We start from the raw sequence: 19,226 nt of genomic DNA, 5'->3' as shown, positions 1-19,226 counted from the left end.
AAAGGTGTGCTTTGAAAATTAGTGATTTGACCTACTGATTATGCACTGTCAATGAAAGATGGCTTGGTACTGGAAAGAGGAAGGAGTGCAGGTGGTTGATTGAGAAGTAAGAAATGTAGTCTTTCTTCCATTTTGTACGGGTTGGCAGCCTATGGACGTGTCCACATATCTCCTGTGAATGGTTCTCATTCTGTGACAGTGGCACAACTCAGCAGCTGAGCTTTAACTCTCTCTGCTTCACTGATGCTGTATAGTGCCCTTGAAAGGCGATGGGACTCGTAATTTCTCACTAACTATCCATGTTGGTGAATGTGAACACCTTCTGAAACATTTCCAAATGCACAAAATAGCTTCTCCACACAAATTCATCTTTTATTTATTTATTAATTTGTTTCTGCAGCAAGGTCAAGCCACCCTTAGCTGACTCTGTGGCTGTCATCTAAATGAGAAGCAGTCTTCTCATTCCTTGCCAGCCTCCTCATATTTTCAGGATTGGGCCATGAAATGAAAGACACACTTTACAGCCAGCGTTGACTGTAGCAACCTATGACAATAAATGTTTTGTTTCCCTGCACTAAAATGTGACACTTAAGGGCTCTACTCAGACCTTAATATGTGATGAGCTGCATTGGTTTGTACACTTGTGGAGGCTATACAGATAAGTTGCCACTGGACATCATTCAACATAAATTCAAAGCTAACGTATGTGGATTATTTTTGTTATTTGATTATGTCATTTTCCAATTATAACCCTTATAGTATTTGTTTGTTTGTTTTGTTTATAGAAAACATTTGGAGGAGAAAATTCCAAATATTCCCTTAACTGACTTTCATTTTGTGGCCTTTTTAAATCGACTAAATTATTTGAACTCCATCTACATTTGATTATTTTCTCTGATTGAAATACATCCTGTTTTATTGGCCACTGGCCAAAATTTTGACTGACCTGACACACAACTAATAGTTAAAGAGGGAAACGCTACACTGGTTTAAAAAATGTCCAAAATATGGTGATTAAAGCTGCGAATTTTTTCACTTAAATGAACTCGAGTCTTCAATGTGGAAACATAATGCTTGCAGGATGTATACATCCAGTTTCTACTGTTTCGTTGATGAAACAGCCAAACAAAAATCTACCAACGTAACATGAATACAACATCGAGCTGAACGAATGAGGCAAAAAGCTCAATTTTCAATGTTTCACCTAAGTGTAAAATTGTGTCTGAATAACTAATAGACAGGGAAACTACAAACGTGCACCATTATAAACGAAACATTAAAAAAAAAGAAAAATGAAATAGGAATTCAGCATATAAAAATAAGTGGTACTCACACATTGATCAAGCACAGCAATGCACTTCTGTCGAATCACATATTTATAAAATGTTCCCGTCCTGGAATTTCCATGTAAGGCAATTATACCATGGTTAAGGAAAGGGAAAGATCTCAGTTACAGTCCTCATGGCAACCTTTTTAATTATGAATCTAACTATACGTTTGTATACCCAGCAGAGACATTTTTTTTTAAATTTACTGCATATCCAATAATATATGGATATTTTAAACAAATTAAACATAATAATTTTAAATGGAAAATCCTGATGTATAGAACTGCAAATATAACATTTTTACTTTGGGTTTCACTGCAAAGGTCCCGGTTCAACTTCAGCAAATTTGTCCTACTGAAAAATATTATTTTTTTCTATGAAACATTTGATCAACAAGGGGGGAATGTGGATTTTACCTTGAAATGTGAGCCCTTTGCCTTACTGTAGACCAGAATGCATTTCATTCCAGACACAATGGAAGTCAGATGGCCCTCGTGATTTATCGTCACCTTCACTACCACTGGATGCCATGCTGGTCCTGTGAAGGCTATCTGGACCATTCAGAGCAGGATCCCATCAGCCCCACTGTCTGAGTTATGGTGACACTTCCAGACCACTGCAATGTTGTAGCAATGAGCCTGCTGGGGATTTATTAAAGCGCAACCCCCCGCCCCCACCCGCCTTTTTCTTTTCTGCTCACCTCCCTGCCCCGTCTGTTCACTGCCAGAAAGGATCCTATCTGTCTATCCACAAACCAGAAACACATGCTCAGCATCTAAGCAGGCTTCAGTCACCTTGACTCGCTTCTGCTAGCATGGTGAGCAGATACACAGAATGACATACAGAAACACGTAAACACACAGCCATGTTTAGGAGGAACTGTCCTTTGGGTGAGTGGCACTGGGATAGCGTGTTTATTCGAGTTTCATTTTGCTTTGGTTTTCTGCAAAAGTTTATTTTCATTGAATCTTTTACCTGCGATATGCTCAAACAGATTTAAAAAATCGTACAGTTTTAATTGTGATTTATTTGGAAGACTTTGGGTAATGTTAAGAATACTAATAAACTGATGCATCCCTAAGGAATAATAATAATAAAAATAGCAGATTATTCAAAAAATACAAGTGTATTCATTTGTATTAGTAAGATTACAGAAGAAGCTGTAATGTAAATGTAAACTTTAGCTATAAAATGTGTTAAACTAGATTTTATACAGTGAAAATCTGAAGCCTTTTAACTTTTAATTTGTTCAGTCAAAGTAGTTTTGGTCCCTTTTTCATGTTGATTTTTGTGTTGTTGCCATGCTTGAATTTAAATTGCATTTAAATAAACAGGATGGGTGTTGAACAGTGGTTGAAAATCTTTTTAAAGAAGACTGCTAACAGCAAATATACAGGAAAAGGGGAAATTATAAACAACAGCTACAGTGCTCTGTTTGTTTAGGTTTGAGGCTCCCTTGTTGAAGGGGGGCTGCCTAAAGTTATTGGCATCATAGTTCAGAATGTCAGCTCATTCATCTATATCAGACGCACAAACCACAACCAAGGTAACCAGCATTTTCTCCACAAGCCTCTGTTACAAAACACGAGAGAGGGAAACTTAATGTTTCCTCACTACATCTTGGAATTTACTCCCGTTATTTTCCCCCCTGCCTTTTTTGCTCCCCCTCATCTCGTCCCTCCCCCCTAGAGCGAGAGTCTCCCTGGTTGTGTTGTAGCAGCGCGTTATAAAGCAGAAAGCCTCGCCATTCCTTTCAGATCGGAACGCTCCAACCGCTGAGCGTGCTGTCCATTAGACAGTCAAGACCTGAACGTGCTCACAACTATGACCCTCCTGCTCCCTCTACCTGGATTAACTCTTAAGTAAGCGCTGGTTGTCGCTACCTGGTCCCTCTAACGTCAAGCCGCGGCAGCAGCCTCACCGGCCGATCGATCCTGTTCCCAATCTGCAACTCTCTGCTTTGTTCTCTTGCCATGGGGTTCGTTGTTTCCTTGTTGCCTGGGCAGCTGATGGGCTTGATTGTGCTGTGAAGTGGATACAAGGTGGATTTATGGTCGTCAAAGCCGAAACTACCATCCGAGGGAAATTAGTGGAAGTTTGAGCTCCGGGAGGATGCAGGTGACGTGTTGGTGCGCCGTGTTCCTTCTGACGCCTGCGCTTTACCTGGTGAGTTAGATTTTTCTTCTAGTTCAACTTTTCTGCACTTCGGTTTTATTCTGCCAGGAAGAAGAAAAGCCGTGTTTGTTGTTGTTTCCACACTGTGTGAGGTCTGTTACCCTTTCAAGCGTGCGTACTCCAAATGCATTTACATTGGCGGTGAGACTGGCGACTGTTCGGGGGATTCCACCTTATATTGCACTGCTTAAAGTATAGAAGTGGAATTCAAAGTTTAGATACACACTTTATTATAACTATGGAACAGTAGGACTTGTGACGGGTGTGCCTTACGCTCAAATTCGCTGTGCGTAATATGCGCAAAGGAAATTCCCTCAAATATATTACATGGTATGTTTTAAAATTATACTTTTCATTTTGAACAGGTACAAATTGTAACACCTACATGTTCGATTGCAGACAGACACAGCAGTAGAAATGTCTCATGAGGGCGCCCTAACAAACCAAAACTCCCGATCAGTCGGGTCGTCTTACGCAAACTGTGGAGCCTCTTAGGCTGGAAAGCAACGAGAGACGGAAGTTGGAGTTTGGGATCGGTTTTGAGAAATGTGACAAATGAGCTTTTCTGCATACTTTAGAATGATTTCTTTAGCTACTTAATAAATAAATAAATAAATAAATAAATAAATAAATAAATAAATCCTGTGAGCAGATTAAACAACTGAAACGTATTTCGCAAAAAACTAACAACGTGTTAGCTTGAAAAGACGCAATTCAGCTTCGGGTTAATATAATACAAGTCTAGTCATAAGTGGGGTTTTTATTTTGAGATAGCAAGAAAACAAAACAAAACAACAAACAACAAACAATAAACAAACAAACAAACAAACAAACAAACAAAACCAATACTGATTTAGGCTCATCTGGCCGCACAAACGTGATTTAACAAACTGTTGATGACTGTCTACTTGGAAAAGAGCGAGATATAAGCTTTATTCTCGGGCCTGATATTTCGTATAATTTGAGAAAACAAAAAGTGGAAACATAAATTTGATTCTATTTCATTTTTTTCTTCGTCTTCTATAACTCTTTAATTTAGCCGAGCAAATGCCATAACAGTGGAGTTACATATATATATTGCAGACAATATTCCGTTTCATTGAAGCAGAGCATTCACGGGGTAATTTCAGGTTCTCTGAAAACAGCTGTAGTCATTAAGAAATCATAATTCTTTTTGGTTTGTTTGTTTTAAATAAACAATGACCAACTAACTAAACACACAGCCGTATTTAAGTAACTTTCCCTTTCTTTGTCCCGGATAATATCTGTGTATCAGTTTTGCGGCGGTATTATGGGTCGTATCCACACACACCCCTTCCCCCCCTTCCCCAAAATACACGACTCATTTATTTAAAATAAAATAAAATAAAATATAGGGGAAACATGTTTCGGAGGGGAGCTGGCCAAGGTGCTGAAATCATTGAGCGCACACTCTGAAGCATACACAGAAACACGGAGACTTCACAGGAAATATAACAGGCCTAAACACAAGATTATTTTAAAATTCAAATTGAAATGTTCACTGTGAACTAAACTTAGAAGCCTGTGTTGTGTGACCACTTTTTGACACCATTCTCTTCTTGACATTAATTTGCAAGTGGACTCCAATCTTTGGGGAGTACTCTCTGAAATCCCCCCTTAATATTTCCTTGTCCTGTTTCTGTTTCAAATTTTGAGGCATGGTATCAGTTATAGTAATTAAAAAAGATTGTGAATTTATTGTAGAATTGTCACACATTCCACAATATCCATTTTTAAATATTGTGGAATGGTAATGTCAATTCACAGTACAATAAATCCTGTTTGGCATGTTGAATTGAGTATGGAATGAACACACACACACACACACACACACACACACACACACACACACACACACACACACACCGACAACTCGGCTAGGATAAGCAGAGCTTATAATAGAGCCCGTTAACTATCAGCCTTATCCACCGCAACGAGGATTAGAGCTGAACTTTGATGGTTTTATTTTGTGTTAAAGGCTCTTGTCTCTGCTTAAGCCTCTTGTCTGAGAGCTGTGCCTTGACCCTGATAACAGCACAGTCTAGGTAAACCGCTGCACATGTAAGACACAGCAGAACTTTTACTTAAAATGACCACTATTTAATTTTCACGCGTCTTATTTCCATCTTATTATTACAATTATTTATGTAAGTGTAGTGTTCACATTGATTTATTTAAACAGTTGTTATGGATAATATTTTGAAGCTTCATTCTGTCTTTCTTTGACACCTTATGAAACGGTAATCTAAAACTATATTTAATTACAGTGCATTCATTTCATTAAAGTGTCATAGTTTCTTCCTTACTGTTTAAATATGTCTACACACCCATCCTTATTGTCCACTTATGCAATTCAGGGACCTCACCTATGCCCGTTATTATATTATATTATATTATATTATATTATATTATATTATATTATATTATATTATATTATATTATATTATATTATATTATATTATATTAATTACACAACCTTTCCTCTTGTGGTAATGATCTTATTATCTTGCTGGAACATTCTATTTATTTTAATTTTGTCTCATGTTGTATTATTATTTGATGCTGTAGTGACTCTTTTTTGTGGTTGGATGATCTCATCAGTTTGTCTTGTACTTATTTTTATAGTTAATAGATAGAAATTCTGACAACATGAGAGATTTAAGGATTTGAGTCACTGACAACAGCTTAAATACCAAACTGGCCTCGAGACAGGATACTGTCAGACAGTGAGGTCTTTCGGGTCTGTAACTCCCACTGTCACCACTGCTACTGCCCCCCAATCCCCTGCTCCCTTCCCTCTCACCCTTGGGACTAAAGGATGCAGTGGTCCCATTGGCACCAGTCGTCGTAGTCCTATTAAAGTGTTATTATAAACCAGTGCATTGGATCCTACAATGTCAAACTGTCTGTATGGGAGGCAGGAAAGAAAGTCCCACTGTGATGACTACAGCACACCTTACACAGTGTGACCAGCCTTTTATCACTACCTCCACCGTTCTCCTGACCCCCTTCTCAGCACAAACTTCACATCTACATTCCTCTATAATCCCCCCCCCCCCCCAAAAAAAAAACAAAACAAAACAAAACAACAACAACAAAAAAAAAACCCCAATATACTTTCGTTGAGCTGTTTGAAGCTTAAATCAAGAGCGGGCCAGCATTAATTGAATTATATAGCAAATGGATTCTTGTAAATGCCCACATGCTGTGCAACTGAAGATAAATACACACATACACACAAGTGGACAAGTGCATTGTGTGGTCATCAAGTAAGAGCTGCTGAATGTGTGAAGCTTTCCTTTTTCAGTCCAGATGTCGACTAAGTGAACATTTCTCTCAGTTCCTTCTTCAACCTTTGTGCTACTTAGCTTTTAAAGCAGCATGGAGGCGTCACTTTAGAGCTATGAGAGCTTGGCTGCTGGAAAGAGCCAAGTACAAAAGGGCTCAGAGTTCAGTCTCAGATAACAACAATGCAATTCCCCCACTGCTGCTGTTCCTGCCGCTGCCTTAGTGGTCTCAGCTCAGCCCAGCTACCCAGCTCTGTTACACTCACTGGTTTTCATTTAGTGACTCCACTGAGTCTTTAGTGACTAGTCACCAGCTGCTGTGAATTATTTCATCTACATCAGGGGTTTGCAATGTGAAGATTCACGAGGAGGTTTGGATTGTTCGGAAAAACGTTCCATTTGTTTTCGGAGAGGTTGAAGAGTGCTTCTGTAGGTTTTGTGGGAATTTAGTCCTTTATTATTTAGTCCGTTATAGTCCTTTTGTATTCTTACTGACCACTTGAAGGGCTTTAGTACAAGCCACATTCATGTAGCATTAATATACATCTATGGTCAGTTTAGAATCCTCAACAAGCCAACATGCAGGTCTTATTGGAGAGAACCCACGCGAGCACAGGGTGAGCACGCAAACTTCATACAAAAGAGGTCCCTGCTTGGATTTGAACCCAGGACTTTCTTTCTGTGAGTATTCATCCTATCACCATGCTGCCCCTAACCTTTTATTTTAAATGACAGAAATAAAACCTCGTGTTTTTCATGGCACCAGTCTCAAAGCACACACGTTTTGATAAGCCTTTGATATTTTGATCTTTAGCAGACAGGAAAATTTGATCAGTTTATCACAGTCGGTTTCATTCTTGTTTATAGTGTCTGTCCTTCCAACAATAACACAAATCAGAGATGATTAAAATAAAAATCAGCACTATTTCTTTTTGCTTAATAAATAACTGATTTGAGGAATTTTAAAACCTTTTCCCCACTCCCCACGTTGTTATTTAGAATTTCAATTGGCATCAAGAAAGATAATTATTATGGTAAAACTGTATTCATTAGAGAAGGTTTAAAAGAATTAGTAAAACTAGATATATCTACCCATTAAAATTTCAAAGTAATCTATGAGAAAAGCAAACAATAAAAATATTCTTCTGGGAAAAAGATAATCGAAGGATAGAATCAAACTGTGATTCAAATCCAGACTTTTTCTCTGTTGTTTAAAAATGAAAATAGAAATAAATAATACATAAAGAAAGCTCGCAAATAAATGACTCACTTTTTCATAATTATTTTCAAGCCTAAATATATCAAATTCTTTATGAATTACTTCATGAAATTTATGAATGACCAATCTAATACTTTTGCCTTACAAGTTTATTTTATTCTACGTTTGAGATATTAGGCTGCATCGGTTTATTAGTCAAACAGGACAGTATTTTCATTTTTATGTCTATCAACCATTAAAATGACATTCAGCAGTGGTAATGAAATGGTTATTGGAGAATTTAGTCTATTTTATATATTGGAGCCAGTTTTACATCTTTAAATGAATATCATACAAATCACAAGATCTTGTGATAAATCATTGTTGTTATATATATATATATATATATATATATATATATATATATAACAACAATGATATAATATATATATATATATATATATATATATATATATATATATATATATATATATATATATATATATATATATGTAAGGCCCATGCTAAAACAACTAGAAAATAATCTTGGAACCTCATGTGTGGAGTTCACCTTTGACCTTCAATCAGGACACTGCTGTGCGTCTGGGCAGGCAGACTGATTGTGTAGAACTTTAAATTGATGCATCAAGGAGACTCAGTTTTCACACTGCATGAACTGTAACCTCTGTGATCCTGCCTGTGAGTTCCGGATTGTCTGAGCTCAGACAGTTTTCTCCCACAAACAGTCAAAACAGCACTTGACCTTGGTGTTTTACCATAAAGTCAGTGGTAATCGCACCTACTGTGGTGCGTGGAATCGGCACTTAAGTCCGTTGCTTATTTCTTTTCTCTGCATGCACCATCCAGGGATGATTATTCACATCCAGATGAGGGCAAATGAGGGATATGTGCCTTAGATTTGCATCTCTGTTGATGTTAAAGGAGAGAGGAATCAACCTTAAATATTCCCACAACAGCCCCGCAGACTTTGCAGCCATAGAAAATGGTAGTATTGTCAATGTGTGTGTGTGTGTGTGTTGCTAGTGCATTATGTTTGAAATGGTAAGAGTGTGTGATTAATGACTACAGCCTCTATTCTCTGCTCCTTGCATTGCTCCAGATTTTCAATCGTGTTCGCAGTTCAAAGGTTAAAGCTGGAGCTGATCGTTGAAGGGTGTTGTTCTGAAAAATCCAGCCCTGCTTACGACCTGGGTTTGATCCTGAGGGAAGCCTCAACCCACCCCCCACCCTGCACTTGCTCCCCTCTCCACATAGAGCAATCCTTTTATGGCGAAGTGTGTGACACCTTGATAGCAGCACTTTGAAGCAGCCCATGAAGCAAAGTGTTTCTAAAGGAAAGAAGGGACTAGATAACCTCATTCCACCTGCTTTACATTTCCAGGTATTCATGTAACTCTGGAGTCTGCCATGTGTTTGGTTCATTGCAGCTAAAGAGATAGCACAAACCTACAGCACTCAAACTGAAAACTGTTTCACTTGGGTTGATTCAGATTTGTTGATGGTTTTTTGGGCCCAGCATCCAGGAGCTCATGTCACAGAGCTATAAATGGTGAATACAGCATCATACCTGTTTGTTAGATGCATCTCTTCTGCTGCCAGGTCATTCACAGTAGAAAAACAACAAAACAAGCTGTTAATGGTTTAATAAAATCAATGCGAAAACAAACAGCAGCCATGATGACCAGTGAAAGATCTGCATGTACAGAACTATCAATTATTTAAAATAAATGTTTCAGTTTCAATTTCAGTAGCAAACTGAAGTCAACATTATTCGTTACTTGTGTTATATATATGTATATATATACACATACATCCTTGAGCACAGGTCTTCTGCCAGAGGCCTGGCAGCTTGAGGGTCCTTGCTCTTCCAAGGACAGTGTTCTTCTAGACAGAAATCTCGGATGAAAGCAGGAGAATATGCAATTTGGTGTGTCATTTTTACTATTATTATTATTTATTATATTATTATAATAGATTAACTTTATCTATACAAATGATTTATAATGATTTATTTTATTATAATAAACACATTTCAAAGTATTCCAAGTTTAAAATGTATTAAGAGTTTAAAGTTTTATAGATTAGTTTTATAGTTTATAGTTTTATATATATATATATATTATAGTTATTATAGTTATTATAGTTTTATAGTCGCACACACACACACACCACAATTTTGTCCATATATACTTTATTAAAGATATATATATATATATATATATATATATATATATATATATATATATATATATATATATATATATATATATATCTTTAATATATAGAAAATAAAAGGATAAAAGCAGAAGGAAGAGGAGAAGTGGTGGAAATAGTTAAAATGGCTGCGTGTGTGTGTTTGTGCTGGGGGGGGATGCTTCCCTCCACTGCCTCGGCAGTGATGGATCTGCCATCTGAGCTCTTGTCTGCTGCACAGTCCAGCAGTCACAGCATCCACTGATGGGAATTACGAGCCATGTCCGTTATCTTCTACTTTAGATCTTTCCATCCTGTTGGGATACAGTGCTCGAGTATGTGGGTGCTGTCACTTCACTGCAGACACATGTATAGATGACTTGTGAAAAAAGTGAGTGAGTGATGAATACCTATGTGTGCTCTCAAAACTTGGGATTAGCCCCATATATTGCTTGACATTATTGCACTATTTGTGTGAAATCATTACAGCAAAATCAGGGAGGATTTTACTTAACAGTGTAAAATCTAAGGAGCTGTTAAAGAATTGTGTTCATCTCAAAGTCAGTAGAGATTTTTATTTTTAAGCTGTTTTCTATATTACAACTTATTAAACCTCTAAGACACTCCTAAACTTATTAGAAAAACAAACAAACAAATGTGTTAAGCAACCTTTGACACAACCACATTGTGAGTAAACCATTTGAATCAATTAACCCTTAATAATCCTAACTCACTCTTCTTCACAAAATAGTCCAATCAAATGGAAGTCTTCAAATTAAAAAAGTTGTTTTCCCATTTTTAAGTCTCCCATTTATCCAGTACAAAGCTCCACTGTCCACAGGGTACTCATCCACTGAACTATCGGATTAACTGGTCTCATAATGACAACTCGTACTTAACTTTGATATCATCGGTAATCAGTTATGGAAATCAAAACACCATGGTGTGCTAATTGTTTATATTTAGAGGTAAGTCCTTTAACCATATCAAGCTTCCAATTCTGCCAGCAACAAAGAGAAATAGATATAGATGCAGGCAGATATAATGTGATATAATGTGAATGTGTGAGTATCATATAAATTAATGAGCTAGCCAGTTTCCGTCAAAAGATGATATACCATGCTCTGACTGAAGGATAAATAAACAGCAAATAAAGAATACATAGATCTCTCAAATCACTTTGGATGTAAATAATGACAGAAACAACAGCAGGTTTCTTTTTAGGGTTATTGAAGTTGAGCTAGTTTATACATAATGGTGTGCTACCTGGTGGGTAGAAAGGGAAATGTAGTGGGAGTCACATAGCACAGACAGATTAATGAACAGTCAGCAAGCAAGAAAAAAGAGAAGAAGAGAAAAAAATTGAACATATAATACACAATATGTAAAACATGATATAATACTCAAGGGTTTTAATTACAACATATTTCATTTCTTAAGCTTAGATACTCTTTTCTGAACTTTGCCATTAAGGCTGCACACAGGGCAGCTGTGGCTACAATGTAGCTGCCATCACCAGTGTGTGAATGTGTGGATGACTGAATGTAGTGTAAAGCGCTTTGGGGTCCATAGGGACTAAGTAAAGTGCTACACAAATACAGGCCATTTACCATTTAGGAGGTGTTAAATTTAGTATTTTGGAGTGAGAATTTGCTGGTGTGGATAAGAACCTTTCCAAGAATTATAAATTAATTAGCAACAACTATCACTGTCCTTAAGAATACTTTTATCTATACCCAATAGTAGGGCTGCAACCAAAGATCATTTTGGTAGCTGACTAATCTGCCAATTTCTTGTTTTGATTAGATGATTATTTCAGTAACTCTTATCTCCGCTTCCGGAGTTTTTCCTGCAAAGAGGCTCATGCACCTCTCAAATGGCTGAAGTCATGACAGAGAGCATCTTTAGTGTGGTTATCAGCGGCTGGGAACATCATCTGGAAGATCAGAGCAAGCCTCACTCCTGAGCATGTCTACTGCAATCGTGAATTCATGAACCGAATCATCTGTAAACTTTGGAAACTTTACAACTTTGGAGCCAGCCTTCCACTGGTGGTTCGGAAACCACTTACTGCTAAAGAGACAGAGTGAAAGTGGACAGCATATCGTTGATTATTGGTTCTGTTATTAGTTAGCTAACATAAATTAATATATGCCTATTGACCGCAACCAACCAACCAACCAACCAACGAGGTGTTGTAATGTTCCGTACTGACAGAAGATGGCACTAAACATGTTTTTAAACTTGAAGCACTCAAATGTAGCTTCACAGACAGAGTTACATCTGTGTCAGTTTCTGAGAGCTGTCGTGTAAATGGTGTAAATTAACCTTTATATGTGTAGTGTTTCAAGTCCTGTTCAAGGATATTTTAATCAATCACACTTAATCATCACAATTATTAAGAGGAGAAAAATCAAAAGTTCTTAAGGTTCAGTTAATGATTCTAAACGAGACTGCTTTTCATGGGATATTATATCTATATCTATTATTCTTCTCCAGTATTTATATTGAATCAAAGCAAAACCCTGGCATTTAATCTCCAATCACAACAGAACTGCTTTTGAAACCCTTGGTTCAGTTTCTGTAGTGTACAGATGAAACAAGAGAAATGTGAGTTATGGAGAAGAAGAGGAAAAGGATAAAGGGAAGAGGCTGCTTCATGAGTACATTATTCCAATTTGTCCTCAATACCACATGTCTATCAGAATGGACTGTTTGTGCTGTCACTGTCACTCTCAGCAAACAGGTTGAAATAATATGCATCTGAGGAAAAGCACACTACACAATTGTCAACAGATGACATAGATTTATTTATTTCTTTAGATGGAACAATAAATTGTCAGTCTTTGTGTAAGGCACAAGAGAAAATGTTTTATTTATTGGTTTATTTTTTTTGTTTTGTAACAATATATTTAACAATATAACTCTGATTACTATGATGCTTAAAGGCTTCTTTTTATTCCTGAGAAAACCTGAGAAAGTTTAACTTTGATTTCAATTTGATTTATTATTTTCTGTCAAAAGTTAACCATAGAAAATGTGCTGTCAAATTATCATTGCTATATTCTATGTTATCTTTTATCTATAGTTTACATTTCATAGGTATGTATGATAAATGTAAATCTTTATTTTTAACATTTGAAGAACACACAGAAAATGAAAAACTGAACTTATCTGGTCAGTTCCAAATAAATAATTTACATTAAAAATTTAGTAAATTAAAAACAAATTCTCTCTCTCTAAGTCTTCAACAAAATGCCGAACATACACTATATCATTTCTTCTGTATAGGTTCAACTACATTAAATCCTTGTGTAACAACCACACAAATAAACTGACAACAAATAAACATTCTGTATTCAAAAAAAATTCAAGAAACTTTTAAATGGAAACAAAAGAGAAGAAAAACAAAACTGACATATCAATTCAACTGTGGCCGGCTTCAAGGGAAGCAATAAATAAACTTTTTTTTTTTTAAAAGGCACAAGAAGTGTAGCACTGTCTCAATGAAGTGTGCAGAGAGGCTCATATATGGCTGGGTTGTGCAACTTGAACACAAATCCAATATGGCAGTGAAATATGACACAGCTGTCTCTCTACACTATTGTAGCTGGGAGGTGCCATCTGAAGGTAATGTTTACGGCCCACGAGGTAATTATGTTAATCATGCTCTCAAACTTGACATTTTTAACTGTGCTTTTACTGACATCATGGATTCCAGGATGTGCGTCTGGGTGAAATCACTGTGCCCTCTAGGCTGAATTTTATTGACACACTATTTCACCTATAAGTTACATTAGTTCAGTTTGGTAATGAAGAATTTAAACACCCATATCATTGACAAGTTTTTGCAGTGCAAACTCAGTTTAATCATTCAATTAACTGTAATTTAGTGTTTCTGGTAACCAGCATGACTGACGAGTACACTGAACAGATGAGCGTATGCAAGTCAGACTTTGGGAAGTAGCCCTCAATGTGTCTTTGAAACTAAAACGAGGTCATTCACCAGCTTGTGCAGCTAGTTTTAAAACATGATGCTACTTGTGAATTTCGAAACAAATGTAAATGTGTCGATAACATTCTGTGTCAGCAATCATTTATCTGCTTCTGTAACCAGAGAAAATCTCTCTCCTGTTCGTCCAAGATTAAGTTTTAAAACATTTACATTTCTTCATGTGCTGCATTTCTTTATGAGTGTAGTACGCATGTGGGCTTGCAATTGCATGTTTGTGCCATAAAAGATATATATATATATATATATATATATATATATATATATATATATATATATATATATATGTGTGTGTGTGTGTGTGTGTGTGTGTGTGTGTGTGTGTGTGTGTGCGTGTGTGTGTGTACCATCTCATCTATCTATCTATCATCCATGCAGGATCTCAAGATGCAAGATGTCCACCGTCACCAAGAATACAATTTGTAAAACAACACCAAAATGGATTGAAATCTTGCGGTGCCTACAAGTGTCCTGTGTTCAAAAAGGCATATGTGCAGGCTCATTTTGCCAGTGAATATTGAAATGATTCAGAGAAGGCTTGGGAGAAAGCACTGTGGTCAGATGAAACCAAAATCAAACTTTATTGTATCAGCTCGACCCACCTGGTTTGGAGGAAGAATGCTGAATATAACCCAAAGAACACCATCCCCACATTAAGCACAGAGGAGGAAACATTATGCTTTGGGTTTGTTTTTCTGCTGAGGGTACATGACAACTTCGTCACATTGACGGGCCAATGAACCAGGCCGTGTACTATGAAAACTAGGATAAGAATCCGTCAATCAGAACACTGAAAATGGGTTTTCAAGTACAACGATGACTCAAAACATACCACTAAGGTAACAAAGGAGTGACAAAAAAGATGCATGTCAAGGTCATGCAGTTGCCTAGCTAGTGTGCAAAATACTAAGGGAAATCTGTGGAGGGAGCCAAAGCTTTGAGTTGCCAAGTGGCAGCCCAAAATCCTAATCCCTTTATGGAATTTCTGTAATGAGGAGTGCACCGAAATCCCCTCCTGAGATCTGTGCAAGTGGTGGATATCCTGTCTCTCTCCATTAATATGAAACTACACACACACACACACACACACACACACACACACACACACCCCAGGGTGGCACTGTTGCACAGTATAAAAAAATTATTCAGTGCAATGGAATGATAAAATCAATGTCACTGCACACTTAAAAGTTGTTTATACTGCTTCATTAATCAATACATTACAGGCAAAGACATTTGTGTCCCTTTTGCTATGTGGGGCAAAGGGCTGTTGTGATGGAATAGGCCAATGATTGTCCTTATCAGGTCCCCATTGCAGCAAATGACAGTGCTTCATTACTTACTGCAGCCCTGAAGATTGTGGCCATATTGATTTTTAGATTTGATTGCCTCTGAATGGCTTCCAGTCACAGCAGAGGGGAGAAAAAACAGGTATGAGGAGTGTTTTTCTGTGGCTGACAGCTGTCAGTCAGCACAATGATATTCATCCTTTAAAGGAAGTAGAGCAGGGGACCTTCTGTTCCTTGCTTATCTCTATTCCTTATTTATCGACTCTCAGACTCCTTGTCTTGTTATCTCCTCTTCTGACTTTCTATTCGCCACACTCTCAGAGCCACATGAATAACTTCTTATCAAGATGACCCCTGACTTCAAATATTCCTTTCCTGCAATCAGATGTATTTCCCCTCATTGTTTGCCATATAGCACAAAAACGCGACAAAATGTTTCACTCACTGAAAACGTTACATCCAGATGACTAGAATGTAACTAGAAACTAGAAACTTTCAAGAAAGTGGATCGAACATTGCTGGACTCGGACATGCTGTCAGCTGCCCAGACATGAGAAGGCCACGGTGAGGAAGATAAGGACGACGTGGAATGGTGGAAGAGAGGGACATGAAATGTAGAATGCAAGATGAAATGTTGATGTCCATCTTGGTCACTATTCAAGACAGCTTCCTCATCGGCTTTTATTGAGTTTCTTCAAAGTCGGCTTGTGTGCTGGACCTAATCACATGCTGTGTCACGTGCCTATGCTGGCCACAGAGGGGCTACATGGGCATGGTTCCTGGAAAAGTCACGGGCTGCTGTGTTAGCACGTGTGTTAGTATGAGTATGTGTGTATGTGTAATTTGTGTATTTTGTGCTTAAAGGAGATTCAAACTTAAAGTATAGTACACTAAAAATAATAAATACATCAAAAATAATGTTACACTCAGCAAAATAGTTTGATTACACTGCAATTACATCTTCCAACAAATTAGTTCATTCTCATAAATTTTCATTTCATTTCCTTTTCAATTCTCTTAGAATTCATCCATTAAAAATATGTAGGAATGGGTGGTTTGTGGAAGCTACCATGTGACCCCACCACATTGAACACAGTGGCCGAGACGGACATTGGCATTTTGCCTAATTGTGTTTTGTTGTGAGATACCAGCTACTGTTGTCGTATGTCTTATATGTTACTTTACTGTAAAGCTAAAAAAAAGCTCTTTCAAACCACACTGCTCACAATAAAATAAAAATATAATGAATTAAAGGAAGGTTGGACATCAGACTGGTCATAAGTGATATGATGATCCAGCTCTGGAAGGAGGGGCACTATTCATCATCTCATTTGGAGCATGCCCTGAGGTTGTTAGGTATGCAAACAAGCGCATGGGGGGCATACAAAATAATGAGTGCCATTTTAAATTTCTGCTATAAAATTTCAGCCAAATGGATTAGCCTGCCATGACAGTTTTTCACTTTGATTTTTGGGGTGTCTTTGAATTCAGCCCTTTGCAGCTTAATAATTTTCATTTCCATCAAAAAAGGGGCATTCCAACACATGCCCCTGTCGATACAAATATCCATTATCATTTTTTCACATGGAGAGCTACTTTTTTCCAGGGTTACTTAGTTGTTTTAGCAGCAACTTGAGAATATTCATTTGATTGATGCATTTTCGAAATCCATAATCAAAATATTTCAGTTAGCAATAGCAACAAACATAATACAAAGTAGAAAAAAACGTCTTAAAGTGTTGAACTAAAGATAAGCAAGTCCTCTTTAGCACATGTTCCTTGTATTGTAATGTTTCTCTGTAAGGTTTGGGAAACTTTACAGAGCAAAAAAGGGCAGTTTCTGGCACACAGCATTGTGCCGCTACCTTTATCTCTCATTCTGTGTATGCTACAGCATTTATAAAATCAATTACTGCTGATGGGAGTTCCTCTGAACAGGTAGTGAGGTGTCTCTGCACTAATTCATCCTGTCGCTTTGATGGATTTGCTCACCTCTCTAAGCGGTGTGTCCGAAGCGCCGAGAGAGCACGGCCGATCTGTCAGGCTTCACAAGTCATTACTTAAAACATGAACAGCTCAGGACGCAGAGAGCAGCCCCACCATGATGATCTGCTAAAGACATGTATGTTCTTGTCTGTGAGAGTGGACAGCAAGCAGACTGGTGCAGTAGTTGTGATGCGTTGGGAATATGTATGAACCGGGAGATTTGGGTTGGACCCTTAGGAATACATTCAGTTTTCCCAGTGGTAGTGAGAAACCTTTGTTGAAGCTGCATCAAATTAGAATGTCACAGCTGTTAGAACAGCCATGCTTATGAGCCAAGGAAAGCAGGAAAGTAAGCCATATAACTGTGTTTAAACATTAGTTTAAAACCAAACATTTTGACCTGATTCAGTATTTGCTCTTAAACTGATCATTTTGCTCTTTGAATTCCTCTGTCTGTGTATCAGTGTTGCAAGTCTGTTAATTTAATCCTTATATAAGGTTTTCTACAAACATTGGTACATATTAACAAAATACTACTAATACTCATAAATCTATTAGGGATAGTCCGATCCAACTTTTGGGATTCTGACCTAAAACTTTGGCTATGAGTATCTTCCAATACAAAGTATAGATCTAATATCAGTGTTAATAATAATCAATTAATTATCGGTTTCCTCACTGTGGGGAAGTGTTTATGTGTAAAGAAACCTTGAACTTGACTTAAACAGCTTTCCTTATACTTTTTAATATTTATTAAAGATTTAACAAATAAAAAGAGTCCTGTGATACATAATGAAAAAATAAATGAAGTCACAGTAGCTTCTCCTGTTACACATGCAGGTGTGGAGCTGACAGGGTCAGTATTGGACCAATATCAGATAGATATCCTGGACATACAAACACAGATAGATAGATGTGCAAAGCAGCCAGTTTTTGTATGTGTTGAGGGGGGAAAAGTATTTGTATTTGAGTAAAATTCAAAATAGGTGTAAAAATCCAGTTTTTTTGCGTTACACTTCTAATTAACATTACCATGTGAGTATTCTTTAGTAGTGGTGCTGGTGGGTACCAGGATTACGATGCTTTAAGTGCATGTGATTATGCATAACAGATGTTGACAGATGTTTGATATAACTGCCTCTGCTGATCTGACTTTTGCACACATTACATACCAGTTTGGTTTCATGTGCAGCACTGAGTGTAAAATGCTTCCACACAGAACTTGATCAAGTTGTTTGGGCTGGTGCAGGACCAAGAGGTGGCTCAGCAGCAGCAACACTCTTTTCTGTTTGGCCAAATCCATGTGGGAAGTTTCAGCTAAGTTAATGAGTGACGGGAAGCTATGCTAAGGTTAACTAGCCTGTAGCCTATATCTTGCTGTCTGCAAAAGACAGAGTAACTTAAATGTACCATATAACTCCCACAAGTGCATACAATTTGACACAACTACAGAAGCATTGTTTTATCCTTTTAAACTGAACTTTAACGTTACTCTGTCAACAGCCTATTGTCCAATTACCAAGCTAACAGAGCTACGTAAACAGAGCGAACATGAGAGCACCCGACTGCAGACGTCATTAATGCAGCGTAATTGATTAATCTCCTGATCCTCGCTAAAGTTATAAACTGCCTCTGGAACCCAGTTAAGGTACAAAAAAATCTATTTAACAAAAATAGTGATGTAGTTCAGTCTTTTACCGCTCAGCCGAGTCTTCT

The 19,226-nt window shown here is 37.4% G+C and overlaps 1 protein-coding gene across 1 annotated transcript in view; it reads left to right on the top strand.

Moving 5' to 3' along the window:
* Positions 1-3,027: 3,027 nt before the first annotated feature.
* Positions 3,028-19,226, top strand: part of nxph1 (neurexophilin 1) — a 71,071-nt gene continuing 54,872 nt past the window's right edge. The window contains exon 1 of the mRNA XM_085262914.1: positions 3,028-3,494. Coding sequence (XP_085119040.1) covers positions 3,441-3,494 — 54 coding nt within the window. The 5' untranslated portion in view covers positions 3,028-3,440. The remainder of the gene's footprint in view (positions 3,495-19,226) is intronic.

This window comes from Mchenga conophoros, linkage group LG22 (assembly GCF_057382185.1).
Source record: "Mchenga conophoros isolate Kocher_MC1m ecotype Shallow Benthic linkage group LG22, M_conophoros_male_GT1.1, whole genome shotgun sequence".
NCBI classification, from domain to species: domain Eukaryota; kingdom Metazoa; phylum Chordata; class Actinopteri; order Cichliformes; family Cichlidae; genus Mchenga; species Mchenga conophoros.
The sequence above is the reverse complement of the archived record's forward strand: the minus strand, read 5'-3'. Positions and strand labels throughout refer to the sequence as shown.